Source organism: Leptodactylus fuscus, chromosome 4 (genome assembly GCF_031893055.1).
Source record: "Leptodactylus fuscus isolate aLepFus1 chromosome 4, aLepFus1.hap2, whole genome shotgun sequence".
Taxonomy (NCBI): Eukaryota; Metazoa; Chordata; class Amphibia; order Anura; family Leptodactylidae; genus Leptodactylus; species Leptodactylus fuscus.
This window is the reverse complement of record NC_134268.1, coordinates 159,802,333-159,826,794: the sequence shown is the minus strand read 5'-3', so window position 1 is coordinate 159,826,794 and position 24,462 is coordinate 159,802,333. Positions and strand designations below refer to the sequence as shown.

The 24,462-nt window shown below is 40.4% G+C and overlaps 2 protein-coding genes across 3 annotated transcripts in view; both read right to left on the bottom strand.

Moving 5' to 3' along the window:
* TMEM108 (transmembrane protein 108) overlaps window positions 1-24,462 on the bottom strand; it is a 515,125-nt gene that overhangs the window by 243,569 nt on the left and 247,094 nt on the right. The gene's annotated exons all lie outside the window — the stretch shown is intronic.
* LOC142200720 (intraflagellar transport protein 70A) overlaps window positions 1-24,462 on the bottom strand; it is a 37,624-nt gene that overhangs the window by 6,217 nt on the left and 6,945 nt on the right. The window contains exons 3-16 of one of the 2 annotated variants that reach the window (XM_075271279.1): window positions 23,653-23,862; window positions 22,167-22,223; window positions 21,121-21,256; window positions 19,801-19,905; window positions 19,419-19,547; window positions 18,564-18,613; window positions 16,263-16,415; window positions 14,019-14,084; window positions 13,639-13,692; window positions 13,287-13,352; window positions 12,672-12,748; window positions 10,698-10,908; window positions 6,302-6,349; window positions 1,523-1,594 (exon numbers count right to left, since the gene is read on the bottom strand). In XM_075271279.1, coding sequence (XP_075127380.1) covers window positions 1,523-1,594; window positions 6,302-6,349; window positions 10,698-10,908; window positions 12,672-12,748; window positions 13,287-13,352; window positions 13,639-13,692; window positions 14,019-14,084; window positions 16,263-16,415; window positions 18,564-18,613; window positions 19,419-19,547; window positions 19,801-19,905; window positions 21,121-21,256; window positions 22,167-22,223; window positions 23,653-23,862 — 1,434 coding nt within the window. The remainder of the gene's footprint in view (window positions 1-1,522; window positions 1,595-6,301; window positions 6,350-10,697; window positions 10,909-12,671; window positions 12,749-13,286; window positions 13,353-13,638; window positions 13,693-14,018; window positions 14,085-16,262; window positions 16,416-18,563; window positions 18,614-19,418; window positions 19,548-19,800; window positions 19,906-21,120; window positions 21,257-22,166; window positions 22,224-23,652; window positions 23,863-24,462) is intronic. The other variant, XM_075271281.1, reaches the window with a different exon arrangement.

Below are 24,462 nucleotides of genomic sequence, written 5' to 3'. Positions count from 1 at the left end.
TTGGATCATTGTCTTGCTGAAATATCCATCCCCGGCGTAACTTCAACTTCGTCACTGATTCTTGAACATTATTCTCAAGAATCTGCTGATACTGAGTGGAATCCATGCGACCCTCAACTTTAACAAGATTCCCGATGCCGGCATTGGCCACACAGCCCCAAAGAATGATGGAACCTCCACCAAATTTTACAGTGGGTAGCAAGTGTTTTTTTTGGAATGCTGTTTCTTTTTGGACGCCATGCATAACGCCTTTTTTTACAACCAAACAACTCAATCTTTGTTTCCAAAATGAAGTTGGCTTCTCCAAATGTGCTTTTTCATACCTCAGGCAACTCTATACGTGCAGAAATGGCTTCTTTCTCATCACTCTCCCATACAGCTTCTCCTTGTGCAAAGTGCGCTGTATTGTTACCGATGCACAGTGACACCATCTGCAGCAAGATGATGCTGCAGCTCTTTGGAGGTGGTCTGTGGATTGTCCTTGACTGTTCTCACCATTCTTCTTCTCTGCCTTTATGATATTTTTCTTGGCCTGCCACTTCTGGGCTTAACAAGAACTGTCCCTGTGGTCTTCCATTTCCTTACTATGTTCCTCACAGTGGAAACTGACAGGTTAAATCTCTGAGACAACGTTTTGTATCCTTCCCCTGAACAACTATGTTGAACAATCTTTGTTTTCAGATCATTTGAGAGCGGGCTGTCCATGTTCGGCGACCATCAAACTTACCTGAACTTGAATTGTTTTGTAGAAAGAAATGGTCCAAAATACCTTCATCCAGGAACTGATTAAAAGCTACAGGAAGCGACTAGAGGCTGTTATCTTTGCAAATGGAGGATTTACTAAATATTAATGTCACTTTTCTGTTGAGGTGCCCATACTTTTGCACCGGTCAAATTTTGGTTTAATGCATATTGCGCATTTTCTGTTAGTACAATAAACCTCATTTCAATCCTGAAATATTACTGTATCCATCAGTTATTAGATATATCAAACTGAAATGGCTGCTGCAAACACCAAAATATTTAGAACTAAAAATGATTAAGATTAATAGGGGTGCCCAAACTTTTTCATAGGACTGTATTTAGGCTTCCTCTTACTGTGGTTGCCCAGAACTCCTTTCCAAGGCTCCCCATAAACTGGAGCATGGGTAGTGGGAACGGGAGTGGGCCACTGCTTCCACCACCTTGTTTCTTGCTGCCTTTCCCCCTATGTTTGTCTTCCTTACATCACCTCACCACTCTTTGGGTGCAGTCTGTTACCGAACTTATATGGTTGACTATTGTTTCTGTCTCCCTCTTTTCCCCCAAGAGAAGAAAGCAGGGAATATGTAGAAATGGAGGACCATTTCCAGTTTCTGATGGTTTATCGTTAATAACTACAATGCTAAGATACTGATATAAGATAAGCTGCAGAACCACTGACTGATATGTGCTTAAACCTCTATTTGCTTATCCCTTTAGATCTCCAGTTGGGCGTTCCCAGTAGTCCATGAAAAGGGTTCTCTCATCAGGGATAACTTACCAGATCATTTTGGCTGGTCATGATGTAAGACACACACAGATTTGCAAGAACAATGGCGCTGACATTCAGGATCTAGAAAAAAACAAAGCAAATGTAACTTACTTTATAATGAATGCCAAGGCTTTAATGGATAAACATACAGCGGATGTATTCCAATGTCTACTACCAGTGAAGGCGGTGGAGGAGCGTGTCTCTCTTAACACAATCAATGGGTGCAAATAATATTTCACACACATATTGCCAAAACTAAACATACCATAATCTTATAAATGCAAACATTAAAAGCCCATGCGCCAAGTACCAAAGAAGACCTGTCATCTCTACAAATTATGTCTGTCTATCTATCTATCTATCTATCTATCTATCTATCTATCTATCTATCTATCTATCTATTATAACAATTCTGGAGCATACTTTCTTAGAACTCTTAGTTACGCTGTTCCTCAGTTATTTCCCCTAGATATTTAGGATTACATTTTTGGATGTGTCCCTATATACTCGGACATTGTCTAGTATCAGTGTGTGTAGGAACGCACCGTTAACAATGGAAACGGTAACAACCAGTTGTCAATTTATCTGTAAGTATACAGACAGAATAACAGAGGAATAACACAATGCATAGCTATAAGAAAAGCTGTTATGTTATGAAGGATTTACTGAATAAGACATGTCAGAAGTAGTGACAGGTCCTCTATAAAAATGACAGTACTCTGAATGCTAGCAATTATACTCTGCTATTCATAACTATTGGAGCTGCGGCCAGACGCAGATATGGTGAGCAGAGGTTTGTGGTTAGCTTTCTCAGAACTTCCAAATTCCTTTTGACCGGACTCCAGAATGGGCTATTTTTAATATCCCGCCAGAGGCTGATGGAAGTCGCCTTTCTACATCTAAGTCTACGCTTTTTATATAGGCCAGTGTGACAAGGGAAAGTATTCTCCAGCACTGGACAAAAGCCACCCCAGTACCTTTTACGTTGGTTATCTCAAATGTGCATCTATTTTGCATGAATTGGTTAAACGCTGCTTTGCATAAAGATATGTTAACAGTATTATATATACGGCGTGGTACTCCCTGGGATTATTACATGGCTGACAACCTATTCCTTTGATATAACTGATTCATACTCAGATTGCAGGTAGCAACATGGGAGTGATATATTGTTTACTGCTGGTTTACTTCTGTCTGTAGTTATTGATATTCTCCTTGTTTGTTCCAGGGCATGCTATATCTTCACTTTACTGTTCATTATATGGGTTTTATTTGAAAAACTTTAATAAACCGAGTAGATAAAACAAAAACAAAAACAAGCAAAAGAAACAACAGTACGTCAATCCAAAGGTAAGGCCTAAGTAACACATTAGACCTATATATTATGATCTTATACAGTATATCAATATTAAATAACTGGAGTCAAGTATAAACATCAGCGTTCACATCTGCATTGGAGTTCTCGTAGGAGACTCCATCTAAAATCAGTGTAAATCTGACCGACACCCAACGGACTCCATTATAGTCTATGGGGTCCGTGGGTGTCCTCGGCTTAGGGGGCGTTCACACTACTGTTGGTGTCCGCTCAGCAGTGTCCGTGGCTATTGTCCGTACAAGATTTTAGCAACGGACACAAGCTGGTGACAATTTCCTGTGCACCGAGAACCTAATTAGCATATGAATAAAACTGGACTTATTCAAACACTACTGAGGCGATTTACATGCTAAAGGTAGGAGTGTAATAGCATTTCTAAAGGCTATGCAAGTATGGGATTAGTTAGAAATGGCTTTTTCCAATGATAGAGCCCCTTTAAAAAACAATACAAAAAACACTAGATGTATGTATCTTTAGGCATACACATTTCCCTGTCTGTCATTGGATCCAATTGTAAAACCCATAAACTACATAGTACATATAGTATTTCTTGTAGTGGAAAGTGCAGTCATAGATGTTATTCAATAGGTATTATAGAAAACACTACACCAGCCTATACAAACATATGAGGAAAGGGCGAACGTTTCCAATACACTTGACTAGTAAAAATCTATGGACATAATGGTGTATATATCAGAAAGTGTTCCCCATGTGCATGGCAAACATACATCACAAGTATGATTTGAACAGGGGCTAGTGACAAGTGACAGTTCACTTGGAACTGGCCGGGTCATACTCAGTCCTCTATGAAAGACCAGTACTATAAATGAAGTGTCATGGTATGAAAGCCCTGTAATAGATTTACATTGGATTCCAGCTGTTCACCTGTATCCATGGCTTACAACTGGAAGATGCTGATACATAAGGATTGGGCTTATACACACAGCCATGAACAAATAATGATTTATTCAGTTTTGTATATAGTCAGACCACATTAGAGACTTAAAAGCACTGCAAAAAAAAAAAAAAAAAAATGCCCAACAAAACTTCTACTTGTCTCCTGACTACAAGGCTGGTCATACAGTAGTTCAGCTATTATCCTGACAGCCATAGCCCTTTAATACGTATACATGTTTGATTCGGCCAACCGTGCATATCTCTGGTGGAGGTTTATCTCCTTTAAGATTTCAGCATATTGAAATCCAAAATCCTGAATCTTCATATACAAGTTGAGACAGACCAATACCCATTAGTCAGATGGTCCCACTGAAATTGGCCACCATTAATCTAATGTGTATGTTACCCTACTGTATATACTCTTCATGAGCGGCGATGGAAGCTCTTTATTCACATTCCATAGGAATGCATGGATAGAAAAATATCTACTACTCATCTGTAATACCAGCTACATGCTTATCACAAGGACATCAACCTTCTAAATGAGAGTGCGCATAGATAAGATGCCTCCAGCATGCTCAAGGCATGGAGATGGTGCCAGACAGGGATCTGAATGTGGTTACAGTTGCATTCAGTGCAGGGGCTGCGGTGCTTTCACTTCTAAGTGTGTGAAACAACGATTAATTCAAGCTATATCTCTTTAAGGCTAAGGCCCCATCGTTTTTTTTCTTGCAGACTTTGCTTCATCAAAGTCAAGAGTTTATTGAACATAAGGAAAACATTTAAGAGGTTCGTTTATTTTTCCATTCCCTTTCAAACCACTATTAACTTTGACTCAAAAAACTGCAGCAAAATCTGCAACCAAAAAAAGCTGTGTTTCCGCAACATAGGGCCTTAGCCTAATAGCTGTGCATCAACAGCAAAACTACTCATCCAGTAATGATATATAGCTGTAATTAATCCGTGTTTCACCGCCACCAATGTTAACAATTCACATGCTTGAACAGGTGCACTCCATTGATTCCAGCACAGCTGGAATTTTTCTCTAGCCAATGACATGAAAATGTTGGTTTTAAGAGGGAATTTTAAATCCAAGAAGAACAGATGGATTTATGAGTACAAGCTGATGACCTTATTTGACACTTTGGAGAATGGAATGAACCTTTCACATGGGTTCATGGCATCCTACAGAAATCACTGAACTGAGACAGCCATAAAGATAAGAACCTGGGAACTGTGGATTTGTTTACGTGTATATACTAATAAGCCTCTTCCCCTCTTCCTCCTCCCTCCTAAAATTCTACTCCTAGTGTCCTATTGTACATATATATGCATCCTTCAGAAACTGTTTTTAGATATATCTGAAGAAGCCTAGAGCTTCAAAACGTTATATTCTGTCATCATTATGAGTTAGCCATTAAAAAAAGGTATCATCTACTGAAGACTCTCAAGTTTTTTGTGTTTACTTAGAGAGATAACAGACCAGGCTTTATCAGCAAAGTGCAGTTATCTGAACGGATTGTCCTGCCTGCACTGAGTAAGTGAACGCTTGTCCTATCTCCCAGGTTTGTGGTTATAGCAACACAGAGTATACAATAGGAGAAATAAATTCACATAGCAGGCAAACAAAGCAGAATTTCTAAAGTAATATATTTAGGAAAAGGCTTCAATATACATAAGCTATCAGTATAGATAGGATCCTTGAGATGGGACAACCCCTTTAAGTGAAAGCATCAACAGCCCCACCACTGAATTTGGCTATAGCCAATTCAAAACCCCATGCAGCAGCACTCTAAATTCATTATGTTGTAAAACCGCAAGTGCAACTTCTTACTTATATACTTCTCAATCATGGTTGAAAGAAGAAAAAGAAAGAAAAATGTAGTTCCTCCAGTCTTTTACTGCACTGAGATTGCACTGATGTGACTTTTTATTCTAGTTTCATATATAGATGCCACTATATACTTTTAAAGGAACCTGTCACCAGGTGTTAAAAGTCCAATGACAAATGCCATCTGATAGGTGCTGGCACCTTGAGTATCTTGGTGTATTGTTTACCCATATCTGTTCAGAAGTTACAAAGATATACGCTAATTTAATATTGATGCAAATTAAGGTATACTAGCCAGGTGGGCGGTAACGCTGCCGAACATACAGCACACAGAGAACCCTCCTGAGAAACCACAGTGGTATCATCCACTTTGCTAGTATAACTTAATTTGCATCAAAAGGGCTTATATCTTTGGAATAGCTGAACAGATTTCGATAAGCAATACATTAAAATACTCAGGGTGCCAGTTCCTGTCAGATGAGATTTGTCATTGTTGACTGGTCCTCTTTAACAATTAACTATGAAGGCTGATAATGCATGGCACTATGGTAGGATACACAGTGAAAACTGGAGAGTGGAGGCAGATCAACACACAATATAGAGGCAAGCACTCAGGAACTCCATGCAACCAAAGCAATGGAAAAAATGCATAAAAAAAGACAAAAGAGACAAACGCTCAGTTTACCGAAACTTTTCTCTTGCAAGGACATTCTTCAATGTTACACTGTCCCAGCTAAGACACACAGGAAAAAAACGGTGCAGAGATGATGTGTATGCTTCAGTAAACAGTGAGTGAATAGAGCATTTGTCAAATGATGTAAGAAACTCTTATGCTAGGTTTACACTAGCGTTCAGCTGTCTGTTCTTCGAGTCCGCTTGGGGACCCGAAAAACTAAAAGCTAACTCGCTTAAAAAGCGGATACCTGAGCAAACCTGGAAACCCCATAGACTTGGTAGCAGGACTTTTCTCTCTGCATTTTTTTAAGTGGAGAAGGAAACCGTGAACATCGTTTAAAGGGATCCTATTTTTTAAACTTAATTTTTTGTAGATCATACGTCGGAATAGCCTTAAGAAAGGCTATTCTTCTCCTGCTTTTAGATGTCTTCTCCACACCGCCATTCCGTAGAAATCCCGGTTTTCGCCAGTATACAAATGAGTTTTCTCACAGCACTGGGGGCGTTCCCAATGCTGTGGGAGAACTCTCCAGCGCCGCCTCCATCTTCTTCAGAAACATCCTCTTCATGTGTCTTCTTCAGGCGCAGTCAGTGAAACTTGTAGGCCTCGGGCAGAGCCGACTGCGCATGCCTGCGGCCACAAGAAAAGTGGCCGCTTACACTGTAAGTAAGCAGCCATTTTCTTGTGGTCTGTGGGCATGCGCAGTCTGCTCTGCCCGAGGCCTACAAGTTTCACCGCCTGCGCCGGAAAAAGACGCATGAAGACGATGTTCCTGAAGAAGATGGCGGCGGCGCTGGAGAGTTCTCCCACAGCATTGGGAACGCCCACAGTGCTGTTTGAGCGCTGGGGCCCACCCCCAATGCTGCGAGAAAACTCATTTGTATACTGGCGAAAACCGGGATTTCTACGGAACGGCGGTGCGGAGAAGACATCTAAAAGTAGGAGAAGAATAGCCTTTCTTAAGGCTATTCCGACGTGATAGGGACAAAAAAATTAAGTTTAAATGATATGTTCCCTTTAAGCGCTGGTGTGAACCCACCCTAACTAAAAGTTTTACCAACTAAGAGTCTAATATGATATTTTAATGATTGAACATCAAGGTTAAAGAAGGTATCTGGATTTGTTATAAAAGAGGAACATTACATGGGCCTGTATGATATCTCACTTTAAAAGTCTAATTTTTAGCAGTTTAAACTTTCTTAAAATGATACCTTATATAAACTTTTTGACACATTGTACATTGTTAAGGGTGTGTTCACATCTGTATTGTTTAATTCATTAGTGACAACAGACTGAGTGAAGGTAGGAGGGGAAAATCTTTCTGATAAATGTCGAGATAGAAACATTTTTTTTAAATTAAGATACATACACTTAAGAAAAGTTGTTGAAGACGAGCTCTATCAGGGTTGTTAAGGACTGTAAGAAATTTGCTTAACCCCTTAAGGACCAGGCCATTTTTTGGTTTCGCATTTTCGTTTTTCCCTCCTCACATTTCAAGAGCCATAACTTTTTCATTTTTCAGTTCACAGAGTCACATGATGGCTTATTGTTTGCGGGACAAATTGTACTTTGTAATGGCATCATTCAATATGCTGTGCAATGTACTGGGAAGCTGGAAAAAAATTCAGAATGAGGTGCAATTGGAGAAAAAATGCATTTGCGCCATTTTCTTATGGGTTTAATTTTTACAGCGTTCACTGTTTGGTACAAATGACATGTTACCTGTGTTCTACGTGTCAGTACGAACGCGGTGATACTAAATTTATATAGTATTTGAAATGTTTTGATACTTTTAAAAAAATGATAAACTTTGCAAAATAGAAAAAAAAATTTGTGTCATCATGTTCTAACACCTGTAACTTTTTCATATTTCCATGTATGGAGCTGGTTGTGGTGTCTTTTTATGCGGGACAAGATGACGTTTCTATTGATACCATTTGGGGAAAGATCTGATGGTTTGATCACTTTTTATTCAATTTTTTATAGGAGGCAAAGTGTTGAAAAAAACGCTTTTTGGCTGTTTTTATTTTTTTTGCCACTACGCCGTTCGCAGTACGGGATAAATGTTTTAATATTCTAATAGTTCGGGCATTTTGGAGCGCGGGGATACCTAATATGTTTAATGTTCTTTAATTACTTTTATAGCTAATCTAGGGAAAGGGGGGTGATTTGAACTTTTATATTTTTTTTATTTTTTTAATACTTTTAAAAACTTTTTTTTTTCTTGTTATACATTTATGATCAGACCCCTTAGGTACCTTGAAACCTAGGGGGTCTGATCGCTCATACTATTCACTGCAATACTACAGTATTGCAGTGAATAGGAAAATCGCAGCACTTCTATTAGACGATGCCTCTGGCATCGTCTAATAGATCTAGTGCAGAGACAAGCCTGGAAGCCTTCAATAGGCTTCCGGCTGTCATAGCAACCGATCACCGCCCTCATGTGACGTTCAGGAGGGCGGCGATCGGGGAAACATGGCGGCGCCCATGCTGCCTGTGCTGTTTACACGCTGCGGTCGCGTTTGACCGCAGTGTGTAAAGGGTTAACAGCAGCGATCGGCTCGGGCACCGACCGCTGCTGTTATTGGCAGGTCCTGGCTGTATTATACAGCCGGCATCTGCCGTGTATGGAGCGAGCTCAGCGTGTGAGCTCGCTCCATACATCCCCATGCGACCCATGACGTACAGTTACGTCAAGGGTCGCTAAGGGGTTAAAGGAAAGAAATGGTACATAAAAAAAAAAAAAAAAATGACCCACCCATTTATGTCATCATTCATGTGACTGCTGTAGTCAGTTACTGGTCTCAGCCATCACTTACTGTATACACTAGGTGTTACTGCGGAGGTTAGTGACTCCAGTAGTTACATGAATTATGTATGTCATATTATCTCTGCAAGGCCAGCAAGAACCAATGCATTGCATGATTCATGTGTACAGAGAAGGGAAATAAGCCACTGGCAAACATCTTTGGTGGCAGCTTGTCTCAAGTGAGATCTAGCATGCCAAATCCTTCCATCCTCCCACATCTGCCACTGGGAGGGATAAGACAACCTCTTACACATTAGCTCATCGACTGGTCCCATTCACCTAAAGGGTATGGGGACCTTCTATACAGGTGAAAGTGTTATTATCATTTTTGGACAGTTGAAGCTTGTCTAGACAGAGCAGAGGATTCGCTGCAGGAAGACGGTATCACTGGTCATTTGTTGTGCAAAAGATTATGTTTGAGGGCTATTTTTTTAGCAGTGGATTTTGAGGTGGGTTCCACCTCAAAATCTGCCTACCAAAATGGCTCCCATTGACTTCAATGGGAGCTGCTCGCTTCTTTTCTCCACTAGCTAGTAGTGAAAAAAAAAGTGATATGACCTATCTTGCCACGGATTCCGCAGGTGACTCAGCTGCGCCATCTGCAGGGCGAGACTCCCTCCCGATTAGGCCCATTCATTCAGGCCTAATCTGGAGCGGAATACCAGTGCACTGCATTGGCATCCTGTCGCGGCTAGCCGCGCGGTATTTTCACACGAAGAATCCATTTTCTGCCATGTGAACATACCCTAAACTGGATTTACACCAGTGTTCAATCTACGTTCGGGGATTAAATCCTCTAATTCCACTGCAAGCATGATTCTTTTCTTGGCATTTTTCAGAAGGAAACCGTGGACCCCATTATAGTTTCCGTGGATAACCGCTTTTTAAGCAGACTGGGTTTCTGTTTTACAGGTCCACTTGGGGAACGGAAACCAGGCACAGGTGAGAACCTAGAGTTAGCCACGTTGTATCTTAACACATTGGTGTTTATGTACATTTCTATACTTACCTACAGTCACAAGTCGGAGTTTGAGAATAATAGCAAAGTGTATGGTTAAGTGTCATTAATATGCCTTGTGCAATATGTCAGCACAGTGCTGGCCACCACTTACAGTAGTCTGTATTCACTCAGTGCATTACAGACAGGAAGTAATTTCCTAATCACAATTTTTATGTAAGTCTACTTGGTATATCCCCCAGCCTTACAAGTTATTATTGTAATACTCCTACACATAAAGGGCCTCTCATATGATATTAGGGAACCGCTATTTAGATAATGCCCCAATATCATTGTTTTTGTGGTCCATAGGTCATCCTATACAAACCTGATCACATTATTATAATGGAATAAAACTTTACCATGGCATTTGACCAATGGATCAATACGTCAATGAGAAAGAAACTAAATTCAATATGTACACTGAGTGATATGTAAAAAACTAGTCCAGGTAGAAGGTGAAATCTCTGTCTACAGCTAACAATCAAATAGCTTTCTTTTATGTTGATCATAAGCCCGGACACATTGAACAGTGAAATAACCTCTGGAAAGTAAGAGATTAATAACATAGGTGTAATGATAAAGATACTACTCACATTGTCATAGTGCTTTTTAACTATGGGTTCATAAAAGCCAATGGCCTCCTTGTATTTATTTTCTTGCATGAATAGGACATGGGCCACATTCAGTTTCCATACATCATGCTCATTGCAAAACTCCACCGATTTACGAAAGATTTTCTCCACCATCTGATAGTTCTCCATGTTCCAGTATATTTTCGCCTGGGCCATTAAAACAGGAATATACCTAAATGCAAAGAATTGTTAAAAATGAGAAAAAATAAAAAGGATTTGTAAAACGGGGCTATTCACACCATCTTACTATCTATGGGGAGTTGAATTTAAAGGGACCGTGTTAGCAGAAAATAAGCTATTTTTAAACCAGGTTTTTTATGTCAAACATACTTAAAATTTTTTATTTTTATTCATTATGTATCACAGTTCTATACCCTGCGATTTTCACTCTGGCCACTAAGCCTAATAATAGACTGATACTTTCAGTTTATTTTCAACAACCACCTCATTTACATCACAGACAAGACAAAAACCATTACAATAGACAACAACACCATCCTACTCCCCGTCCTTGCCTAGAAAACTTTCCCATAGAATTTAAGGAGTCGACTTCATGACTATGTGGTAAAGCATGTTGCTAAATGTTGTTAACAGAGCAGAGGACAAGCTCAGGCAAGATGTCAGTCTCCTGTACAGAAAATAGAACAATATTGATATATTTCACCATCTAATTTTAATAAATAACTAAACTGACAATACATCCCTTTCAAGCAAATTGACATATTGTATTTATAACAAAAGAAGAAGCAGAATACGGTCAATATGAGGTAAAGCACTTGCAATAAAGACTGCTGAAGAGAGAACCCTTGTCCTAAGGACTCTACATATGCAATCACACGTCCAGTTGGATCCTCTCCAGTATGTGCTGAACAAAGAACTATGGAAAAACAGCTACGTTGTTCCAACATATTCTCAATTCAGCCAAGACCTTGATAGCCGGTAGATGGAAACAATCATTTCCCCTTACTCTTGATGACTTTCCTGTACACTGGGACATCTCACTGCCTCTCTCCATGATTCCTTGGAAAAATTTCAACTGACATGGGATCATCCCGAGGGTTCTTGACCACCCGTCTAGTACTGAGAAATGCCTCGCTACTAGTTTCCCACCTCCTGCGATCTGTTTCTCTCTCCTTCCCTATCTGTGTCTTGCGTTGATCGTTTGATTGGGAGTTTCTTTTTCATTATGTGTATATTTTTATGTATTTTTAGTGTATCTTGATGACCTACTCACTTTAGGCCTCATTGGTTCGTAACATTTTTCTATCTAATTTGTACAACTCCTTTTTTCTCTTGATGCGCCTTGTGGACAAATATATATTTTTGTGTATTGTTGACGTCTAATTTTCTATATAAATAAAATAGTTAAACCAAACACCGTCACACTGTATCAGTGCTTTCCTGTTAACACTCCTGCTGATATAGGTTCATATATTATATGACAGTCTGTGTACAGGGCGACACTGCAGCCTAAAGGAGTGCAGCTTGACGCTTGCTCTTCACCATGACCACCTTATTATTCACCTGCGCTGCATAGATATATGTGGCAACATTTCATTTTTACAGGTGTATTCTTCCTTACCTTTGTTATCAACTTGCCATATCACAAGATGAATGGTGCAATATGACCAGCATTGGAAAGACAAATTATTTGGAAACATGTTATATGTGTATATGTGGGGCCACCCAGTGGTTGTGTTGTGTAATACAACCTGTCATACTGCTATGAAGTACTGATTTTGTATAAAGGAAATATAAATCCTTAACTAAATTTGCAGAAATTAGTTTCAGGTTATTGCTGCAATTTTACAGCTGATCTAACCTGCCCCTCTTCCCAACCAAAAATAAAAAGACAAAATGTGGACTCTTCCCTGGTTCACAAAATGAAAGCTCTGCTTTATTTTAGAAGGAAACAATGCTATGGATTCATCTTACTTTTCCAGGGCTTCGTCATATTCACTCACTGCCTTTTTAACTGCTTCATCATCCCGATTTAGTCTTGCTTCTTGTACCTTAAAATTGTAAATTGGGTAAAGAAAAAGAGAACCATTAAACTTAGAAGGCAATATATATATTTATGTTATCCATGAATTTTATACTTGGTATGTCTACAGCTAGGTATTTAATCACATCAGTCTTACTCCAAAAAAGGGCTAATTTGGGCTTTTTGGACCCAAATTGATTTTTCATACAGATAATCTATCCACAGGACAGGTCTTCAGTATGTGATCTGTGGAGGTCCGACACCCGGAGCCTGTACAGATGATCTGTTCTAGCAGTTTCCAGGTGCTGGAGTCTGCTAGTGGGCACTGAGTGTATGCACAGCCACCTAATAGGGGTGGTGATGCAATTCTCCAGAACCATTTCTATATAGAGGAGAGGGCTGCAGCTAGAAGCTGCTGGAACAAATCACCTGCAGGGGTCCCAGGTGTTGGACCCTGAACCCCAATAGATCACATACTGAAGACCTAACCTGAAGATAAGTCATTTATATGAAATATCAATTTGGGGTCGGAAATCCACTTTAAAGAGACAGAATATACTGTATACCTGTTTTGTTCGTTTTCTCAGTTGTTCTGTGAGCATCCCAGCCAGTTCATCCAGCTTTAAGAAAGCCTAAAAAAACATTAAAAACAAAGAATTTATACTAAATGTTCTAATAAATCTACCTCTCTGAGCTGTCTGAGCTTCCTGAAAGTGCTCTATTGAAGATTTCTAAAAGGAGGAATACATAATAACACTATGATACATATCAAAGAAAGCTTTCCAGTGAGTTGTCCATAGATGTCCATGGTAATCGTACAGAAATGAGTGGTGCTTCTAAATATAAATGTGAATGTTCTACGTATGTATATCGTAACAACCAGAGAAGAATATCACAATGGTATTCAGCATACCATACCTCATCGGGGGCTGTCTGACACGTTATCAGCGCTTCCAGAAAGTCATACAAATACTGAAAAATAAAAGAACAGGAGAAATACTTAGATTACAAAATCATTTTGTACAATATGTCCTATAAGCAGGCCATCAACCTTGTGCATTTTATATCACATACATTTACTATCTTGTGTTTTCTCATTCAAGCATAACATATAAGGAACATTTCTGTAATATGCTTTATTAACTGATTTGGCTATATTTTATTTTAAAAAAAATGCCTTTAAAGTCTCCATGTCTGCCATGCCATACACAGTGTGTAAAGTGTGTACCATACAGGCTGCCTACACTACACGTACCACATGTTTTCAAAGGGTGTTTGTATCTAAAATTCTTACTTACTGGAGTCAGAAATTTGTAGGTTAGGTGGGCATTTTCAGCCAGTACATCCGCTGCAAGATCAAAGTACTAAAGAGAGATAAACAGGAGTAGCACATTAATAGATCCTAGCCACTAGCTTGCTATCACATAACGTAACTTTATATAAATCAGTTTTGGGCAAATTAAACAGGTTCACAATACAATTCACTTGGTTCAGGCTATAACTCAAGGCAGTGTTACAATGCATCTCTAAAGGAGAGATCAAATAATTCACTCGACACCTAGCTATGAGTCCAGTGTATTTATGAGGGAGGCAGACCCGTCTTAGGGCAGTGATCTACGGATGGCTGCTGTGTAGCTGCATATACAGCACCTATCAGGGGGTGTATATACAGCTATACAGCATACCTATTACCATGCAAAAATACTGTTGTAGGAATATCAATGCTGCTCATTGCAACCAATTATGAATAAAAAGGGGAGCTTGATCATAAGAGGAAGTCCGCTTTGCAAGAGTTAGTTCAATGTTTGATAAGTTTGATGCAAATTTCAGTAACACAACGTTTGGAATTTTGTTGCATCTGGGGGTCTTAAACAATTCTTTGCCGCATAAACATCAACAACAGACAGGAGGACTTATTAAATTCCCCCAAATGATTGCTGATATGATTCATTTTTATGGGCAACACTAACATGTATTTTATGCACAAGTTAGTTTTTCCCAAAAGGTCACACTTCTTTATGAAATAAGAGCCCATCAGAGACAATAGAACCAGACAAGGTATATCTGTAGCCTACAACTTGTGATGAATTATATTCTGCTCTAAAACTAAATTTCGAGTCATACAAACTGCAGCCCTATGTGTGGTTATGATTAGAGATGAGCGAATAGTATTCGAAACTGCAGTTTCGAATACCTCGCTCCATAGGAATGAATGGGAGCAGCTACGCGCCGGCGCTTAACCCCTTGAAGATCGCCTGCTTCCATTCATTCCTATGGGAGCAAGGTATTCGAAACTAGAGTTATGAATACTATTCGCTCATCTCTAGTTATGATCCTATTTAGTAATGATTAGGATCCTATTATTGCTGGGATCAGGTAAAAAAGGGAAGTGGCCATTTAACCGTAATACTTTGTGTGTGTGGTAGAGTAAAATGGAGCTAAACAAGAAGCATTACGCTACATTCCCATCAATATCGTTTTGCAAGTTCTTCTGGTGTTGTAAAGGATCAAAATAAAGGAAAAATAGACAAAAATGGATCCGTTTTGTGACACAAAAGAACAGAGCCCGAGGGATCCCACTGACTATAATGGTATCCGTTTTATTTAACTGAAATCACCAGACAAAAATTTGGGCTCGCAGCATTTTGTCCCTCGATTTATGTCTCAAGTGCATAGACCGTATGCCCTACGCACATGTAAACTTAGCCTTACTGGTGACAGAATAAGGTTAGAACATAAAGGGCTTGTTGGAGCTATTTTACACCACCCACAATAAAGATCTGCTGAAAAAGGTTTCTGTTTCGTCATATATACACAAGTGGCCAAAATTGTTGGTACCCCTCGCTTAAAAAGGACCTTTCATGGTGCGGGGCACAGGCAGTTGTATATACTGCTGGAAAGCTGACAGTGCGCTGAATTCAGCGCACTATTGGCTTTCCCGATCTGTGCCCCGGGTAAAAAGCTTTCGGTCCCGGTACTGTAGCTCTTTACAGTCAGAAGGGCGTTCCTGACAGTCAGTCAGGTACGTCCTTCTTCAAAGCAGCGCCTATCGCACTGTACAGTGTGAGCGGGGAGGAACGCCCCCCTCCCCTCCTGATAATACTCATATACTGTATATAGCGCTATAGGCGCTGCTGTGGAGAAGGATGTACCTGACTGACTGTCAGAAACGCCCTTCTGACTGTAAAGAGCTACGGTACCAGAACAGATAGCTCTCTACCCGGGACACAGATCGGGAAAGCCGACAGTGCGCTGAATTCAGCGCACTGTCAGCTTTCCAGCAGTATATGGAACTGCCTGTGCCCCGGACCATGAAAGGTCCTTTTTAATGAAACAAAAAGCCACAATGGTCACAGAAATAACTTGAATTTGACAAAAGTAATAATAAATAAAAATTCTATGAAAATGAACAAATGAAAGTGGATAGGGCATAAATCTTATACATATGATAACTCTTTTAAAACATTCAAGTGGCAACGTCTAGTCAGTGTATAGTGAACAATACAACTGGATTCATGTACAATCTAATAGGTATACAATACCTCATACTTGCAGTATAAAAGTAAGAGATTTCCAAATGTCTCTGGAGGAAAAGGATTTTGCTGTAACAAGAACTGTAGCTTTTCAAAGCCTTCAGTGGGTTTGGCTTCCATGTTCATCAATGCTTGATTATGAAGAGTAACTGGGTCAAGTTCCTGTGAAAATCAGAAACTATCACAATCTGAGAAATTACCACAATAAACAGATTACCAAATGTATTAAGGTGGCCACACGCATAGATGTCAGCTAACCCACTGATTCTGGTAGGCTCGGTCCACCATATACTGTGTATAGGATGTTCCAACTTTCCCCGACGAAGCAGATGTTGGGATAAAAGAAGGAACCGCTTTGTTGGATTTTATGCTTGATCCATTTTTCCCCACAGGAGACAAGGAGAGAACTAGAGGTTTTTTGCAATGGCCTATTCCCTTCCCCTCTCCCTGTTGAAAATGCATGTAAAGACAGCCAAGCTTAGCATAGTGTATACTATATGTTCAATATTGCATTTAGCATGCCCCAGAACTGTTATAGTAAAACTCAATTTGTGTGTCTCACGTTGATGAACTAATTTATGCTTGACACGCAGGACTAATGTTTTGTAAGTACAATAAATGCCATTGTGACCCATTTGATACACAATACTTCACTATCGTGGTCGCATCTCCTTATTTTTTCTGTGGGGAGGTTGGATTGCTTGTAGTTTTCAAAGGTATAACAACTAGCTATATCTCTGGGACATGTAAAGGCTTAAAGGGATCGTATCATTAAAACTCATTTTTTTTCTGCCTAACACGTCGGAATAGCCTTAAGAATGGCTATTCTTCACCTACCTTTAGATGTCTTCTCCGCGCCGCCGTTCAGTATATAATCTAGTTTTTGTAGGTATGCAAATGATTTCTCTCGCAGTACTGGGGGAGTCCCCATTGCTGCAAGAGAACTCTCCACTGCTGCCTCCATCTTCTTCAGGAACGGGTCTTCCGGCAGTGGCTTCAAACTTCTAGGCCTCGGGTAGCCGACTGCGAATGCCTGCCGGCCACAAGAAAACGGCCGCTTACTGTACTGTATAAGCGACCATTTTCTTGTGGCCGGCGAGCATGCGCAGTCAGCTTTGCCCAAGGCCAGAGGCCTAGCAGTTTGAAGCCTCCGCCGGAAGAAGATGCAAAGAAGACCCCGTTCCTGAAGAAGATAGAGGCGGCACGGGAGAGTTCTCTTGCAACATTGGGGACACCCCCAGTGCTGTTTACCCATACAGCATGTTACCCTTTGCTTGATAAGGTTAAGTAATGCTTACTTAAATTTTTTTAACACATATTGTCTTTTTAGACTGTTGGACAACCCCTTCAATATTGAAATCACCCTCATGTTGAAGTGTTCCCATTACCCATCAGTGATTTGACCAATTTTCAATGGCTTCCCTGTCACCTGCTGACATCTTCCTTCATTCTGATGATGGTTTGGTAACAAAGATAAAGCATTTCTATGCGCTGGGCTATTAAATCAGAAGGGGTACTAAGTCTCCTTAAGAACCTTTGTAATGTGCAGGGTCTTATTTGGTCAATAATACTGTATAAGACCCCTTCTGACCCACATCTACGTCCTCTCACTCAGCCTGCCATTTCCCCATTTGGCACTGATGACAGGTAACACTATTGACACAGCTCTCTGTGGATGGGTCTCTCTTCATTTTGACTTGACTATAATCCCAGGTTTCTGGAAAAACAGGCATTGATCTTTAGGGAGCAACAAAGGATGCGCTAAAGCAAAGCTAGGTTTGTAATAGGTTTGGATATATAAGGAGGGATTTAGCCATTGTTTTTATTGTGCTTAGGCTTTAAAGGAGTTGTCCAGAAGGTAAAAATATCTTAGAAAGGAATAAGAAAAGATGCAATCACTTCACCGACATTCTGCTGTCCCTATTCAGACAATGCCTGGGTCTCCTGCTCATCTCTACCTCCTGATCCTTCTTGACACACAGGAAATGACACTTAGCCAGACACCCTCAGCTGAGGCCGGTCCCCACTTGAGTCAGTGATCGGCTAAGCAGTCATTTCCTATGAGACAGACCAAGAAGTAGACACTAGCAGTGAACTCAGTGGAAGAGTAGAGAGGAACAGTAAGGTGAGAATTCAGTCTCTTGTTTCTTTGTAACCCATTCTGACCCACTGCTAAAAATTTTTAAATCTTCTGAAATCCCCTTTAAATGGAATAACACTCATGATGCTATTGTGATTGATTCCATTTGAGAAAACATTTTGGTTTTATAATAGTCTACTATTTGTACTACATCCAGACCATAGCCATACCTCTTCTGATCGTGGAGGCATATCTGTCAGAGCTTCTTGAGCTGCTTCATCTACAAGAAGAAATAAAATAGCATATACTTGGGGAAACATTTACGGTGCTCTTTAGCTTCATCTATTATATAATATATCAGTAACAATATATTGCAGGCCTAAATTTACTCAGTGTTAGAACTCAGTTTCTGAGCTCTGGTTTTGAGGACCTAATGTAATAATTGTCAACTATCACCCCTACACCAGCAAACCACGAATTACTGTAGACCAGGGGTGCTCACACTTTGTCAGCATGTGAGCTACTTTATAACATGACCAAGTCGAAAGATCTACTACCCACTTCTTGTGGGCGGGCCGGGCCTGTGGGCGGGGTGTCTGTGGGCAGGGCCGGGTATGTGGGCGTGGGTGGGCGGAGCGTGAGAGCAGGAGACAGCGGCGTTCTGTGGCCGCCCAGGCATCCCCGCTGTCTGCTTCTTCACAGCGCAGGCTGAGAGTTATCTCTGGACACCGGCAGGCTGGAACTGCGGCAGCCCTGCCTGCCAGTGTCTGTAGATGACTCTCAGCCTGCGCTGTGAACAAGCAGCACCCCGGCCCCCTCCGTCCCTAAGAGCGGCCTGCAAGTGTCCGGAGTGCTTGTTCACAGCGCAGGCTGAGAGTCGACTCTCAGCCTGCACTGTGAACAAGCACACACCAGGGATCCCTGGCTGCATCCCTCGATCGACCCATACGTCCACTGCGATCGACCAGTAGATCGGGCACCCCTGCTGTAGACAGTCTAGGAAATAATGACTCTGGCACTGTATATTTCACACGTCTTACGAACACTAAACAATAGGAGAAAATCTAAGACAAATGTGGACTTACAATTTTTTAGCTGATACTCAATGGCAGCCTTTAGGTTAAATGCTTCGATCAGTGCAGTTTCATGTAGTACCAATGTGTTACCCACGCTACGGACATCAATGCCTTCTGTGGTCATGCCAACACCAAGCTCTGGAATGAAATACCAAAAAACTGTGAAAAATAGTTAATGTCTCTGACAGTGCCTGACAGAACCATGTACACATATATACCGTAAACTCTAAAATATTCTTGCAAGCAATGAATACAATGCATTGTACAAATTTACAAGCTCCTAGAACATTGCTCAATACCAATGTCTTATGCTTGAAATGACCTTTAATTTGACATAAATATTTATTAGGTTATTCAAAATATAACCTATAGTTCTACCATTGCTACTTACCAGGATGTTCTCGAATTCCATGTTCTATAATATCTGAAATGTATTTTAGAGCAGGAACATATTGCTTCATGCTGTAGTAACATAAGGCAATGCTGTAGGATAAGTCTACAAAACAAATTGAGAGAATAATAAGGTTGACAATATAATGCAAATAAATATACAGTTCTTTTTGTCTACCTTTACTATTACAATGTGCCTAGTCGATTGTCCAATTATTTATACTTTTATCTTGAATTTTTTATTGAAAACCTTACAGTCGGTAGTAATAATTTACACGGAGTATGAACACTAGGTTAAAGGGGATTTTCAACCCCATGAACTTACAAATTGCTGCCAACTGAATAAAATAACAAAAGAAGTAACACTCATTCTACCAATTTACTGCTCCTGCTACGCTGACACTTCCTTGGTACTCCGCCAGTCTCTCCTCACCAAAGTCTGTGCCATGTGGGCATGTGACCACAACAGCCAATCCTTAGATTTAGCGATGATCGTCCCTGACTGGACTCATGGTTTGATATAAAGTGTGATCCTCTGCATCGAGACTGCTTCATGGAGATGTTACTAATCCTTCAAGGCAGACTAAGGAGGTGGTTATAGGGAGAGGAAGGGTTTTGGTTGGGTACTGTTTTGTCAAAATCTGCAGGGCAGATGCAGGGGCCAAGAGACGAGAAAGTATAACACCATAATACCACTGGAGGTGGGTAATCAGAGACTAGAAAAAGAACAGGGAAGCGATGGTACAGGGGATACGTGAGATTGGTAATATGGGTAATTACAACTTTTGGTATTTTGCACCATTGGCAGTTCTTACTTAAAGGATGTACATTTTTTCAGTTTTGTTCAGAAAGTCTGTTCTTTATCGATTTGGCATCCATACTTTGTCAGGTTTGTGATAATGACATGGCTAAAAGGGAGATTTTCTCCATCTAGTACTGCACTACTGAGGCATCTGTAAGGTATTGGAGCCAGTGTAAGAGATTCCTTGGGTCCATTAGATAAAATGATTCTGAAGGACCACCCTCCAACAACCCTAAGGAACACAGTTGTCTTCAAGTCTGGGCATCTTCTGCAAGAACATTATTGTGTTAGTACCTGAGCCTACTGGATGATCACCTTCTAGTAGGCCATGCCAAAACTGTTTGGGCCCATCCCGAGGACAACTTATCTTGCAGTCTTTAAGGGATCTGGTGATTGCCTTGGGTTGCCGGAGTCTACGTCTCGTGGTATAGAGGTCCACAAGATATATAGCATGTACTGTAGTTCAGATAAACAGTAACATTTTTGGAGCAAAATGAACAGGAAAATATTTTTTTTTACCTTGTTTATATCCAACAACTTGCATGGCAGTGAGGAATTTTTTGCAGGCTTCTTCATATTGTCCTTCTTTGTACAGCAAACATCCCAAATTAATTTCACTATCTGGATCTTCAGAAGGGATCTGTTCTACCAGACTCTAGGAGAGCATATCAAAAGAAATGCTTATTATAAGTTATGAAAAAAGTTTAGAATCGGAACTTCACTTCTCAATCATAATGAAATAAGAAATATACAATGTACAAGGTTTCCCTAGATGGACTTTTAATGCATATCCCCTGAGAAAAATTGAGGATGTCCAGGAGTATACATTGATGACCCAGTAAGAACTTCAACTCTTTCCAGGAGGGGTCACAAATTGTGTAACTAAATATGGAAAAACATTACTGGGACTTGGCCCTATTGGATGGCAAGTAATCTAGGGGGCGTCCCATCTCAGCAACATCTGCCCATGGGCCCTGATCAAGGTTTCACTCTATAATCCAAAATTGTTCCCTGGGGATTGGTTTTAATCTGAAAGGAATAGCTCTGGTAATATTTGCAGCACATGCTGATACTAACCAGTAGGGGAGCTACTACCTTTAAAAATCAATTCCTGGGCATTTATGCCAATAGAATTTATGTATTTATTTGCCAGGTGAACCCACTTAAAGGAAATCTACTTAAGGCCGGGGCCCCATGTGGCATAAACAGTCAGAGCAAAGTGGATGCGATTCTAGTGACTCCCATGCCCACTTTGCGATAAAATCCGCTCTGTGGACATGCGGCGATTTCCAAAATGGGTACGTTTTTGGAAATTGCAGCATGTCAATTATATCTATGGAAACGTCAGTGGTTTTCCCATAGCTATAATTGAAATAGAAATTCAAATGCAAAGAAATTCAAGCAAAAACTATCCAAAAACTCACTCAACTCATTTGCATCAACAATTTAGGAAAATCAGAGAAAAATACAATTTGGAATGCAGTGTACACAAAAATAGTGGGAATTGTATTTTTTACAAGTTTTGTCATTTTTATATCAAAGACCTGTTTATATTGATTTTATACCTTCGCTCCTGACTGGTCTTCTTCCCCATATTTAATGCAAGCTTGTAATTTTAACACCTAAGAGAAACAAAGAAAAAAGTATAATGACAGCTTTATATATGTGTTTATTTGGGTAGCAGTTTATCACACGCTGCCTTACATCTATATGTGGCAAGTAAATATATACCGTTACTACAGGTTAATAGTTCCATCAAGCTGTAAAGCATTTGCAGTAATTTGACCAGGTACCTGCTATATCTGATATTCTCCATTGTAACATTTAAAGAAGACCTTTCATGTTGCCATGCACAAGCGGTTTTAGCACAGTCGGCTTTCCCGTTATGTGCCCGGGGCGCTCCTGACAGTCTAGCTGGGCTGTAAGGAATGTACCCCCGACAGTATTTGTCCATAGATTTGTACTGGGAAGGAAGACGTTCCTCACAGTTCAGCATCATCGTTGGCGGTGAGGAACGCCCCCCTCTGAAAATACAGGGCTATGGACAAGTACTGTCAGGGGAGGCGTACCTTCCAGTCCAGCTAGACTGTCAGGAATTCCCTTCAGATAACGGCACAGATATCTCCAGTCCTGCAGCACATACTGGGACAGCCGACAGTGCCTTGAATTCAGCGCACTGTCGGCTTTCTAGCGATATATAAAACCGCATGTGCCTGAGGATGTGAAAGATCCTCTTAAGGGTATGTTCAAGCAGAATATTTTGCAGGCAGATTTTGACGCAGAATCCGTCTCAAAATCCGCCTGCAAAATCCGCCGGACTTCAATGGGAGCCACTGGCTTTTTTTCCCCGCTAGCTAGTAGTAGAAAAAAGAAGTGAAATGCCCTATCTTGCTGCGGCTCGAGACACGCTCCTGTTTAGGCCCATTCATTGGGGCATAATCAGGAGCGGGATGCTGTGATGGAATGTAGAAGCTGCATTGGCATCCCAGAAAGCTCACACATCGGAAAACGTTTCCACCACCTTTTCCTCCGTGCGAACATACCCTTAAAGTAGATCCACCTTGTAGCTGGCCATAAACATTAACTGTTGGTTAACTGTTGTCTGACAGTTGCCATTTTAAACTAAACTTTCAGACAACCTAGATTTTCATTATGTACAAAGTGAATAGAAAATGAGAGTGAGGAAGGGTCACTTCAAACAGCTATATTTCGGGCTTTATAAAATGTAGAAACTTGCTTTTGATGTCATAGGATGCAGTTCTACCTGTATGATTTCCAGATATGGTCTCTAGTCACTGTCAGGATCGGGATATTTATATGCAGCTGCTAACAGATATCTCAATCCTGACTGTGTTTTCAACCAGACATATCGCTGGAAATCATGCAGGTAGAATTGCATCCTTAGAATCATAAGAAAGATGAGATTCTCCTCTTTGTTATGTGTTATAAAGCCCAAGATATAGCCGTTTAAAGGTGGACATGGTAGGAGGTGGTTACTGCTGAAACATAAGGTAGGAAAGAAAGTGCAATGCAATGATCTGATGCCCGTACCTTGCTCTGATATGCAGGACTATCCAAGAGAAAAGTTGCTTTCATGGCCTCTGGGTACATACATGCCTTGTGTAAAGATTGAGCATAATACAGTTTGTACTCTTCAACTTCAGGGTTTATCTGCGTGAGTTGTTCATAACAATCTGCGGCATTGACAAAGTCTTGCATCTGATAATAACAGTATCCCAGAAGAGAGAGACCAGCTCTAGACTGAAACAGAGCATAACAATAAATATAAATATATATACATCAGATACCTAAAGATATATATAATATCTAAAAGTACTGTTTAACAAGATAATGCACATTATTTTATTACATCTTCTAAAGGTAAAATCTGAAAGACTGGAAGAAATATAACATCTGTCAAACCTTGAGGCTCCACGCTCATTGTGGAATCTGTGCAAAAATCTAGTTCAAACACTGGCTGGATTTCCCGGCATGAACTCCTAGCACCATAGTAATGTATGGTGCTGGGACTCACTACCTTTTTTTGCTATATTTAGTATATGTACACCACATAAGCAACTCACTCCACCAGGTGTGGTTATCCTGTCTAGCCATCTGTCTTTCGGATTTATCAAATGGAGGTTGTTGCAAAGTAATAGTCAAAAAATGGTTGCATTCTCACTCCAGTGACAGGATGGTATAGAAAGTGGAGTAACATCTCAAGACAATAGTGTTAAGACTAAGGCGATGTTTGCACTACTGTTAAAAATGTTTTTTTTCTCTTATCAGTCAGAAACCTTAAAGAGGACCTTTCATCAGATCGGGCACATGCAGTTCTACACTCACCGGCCACTTTATTAG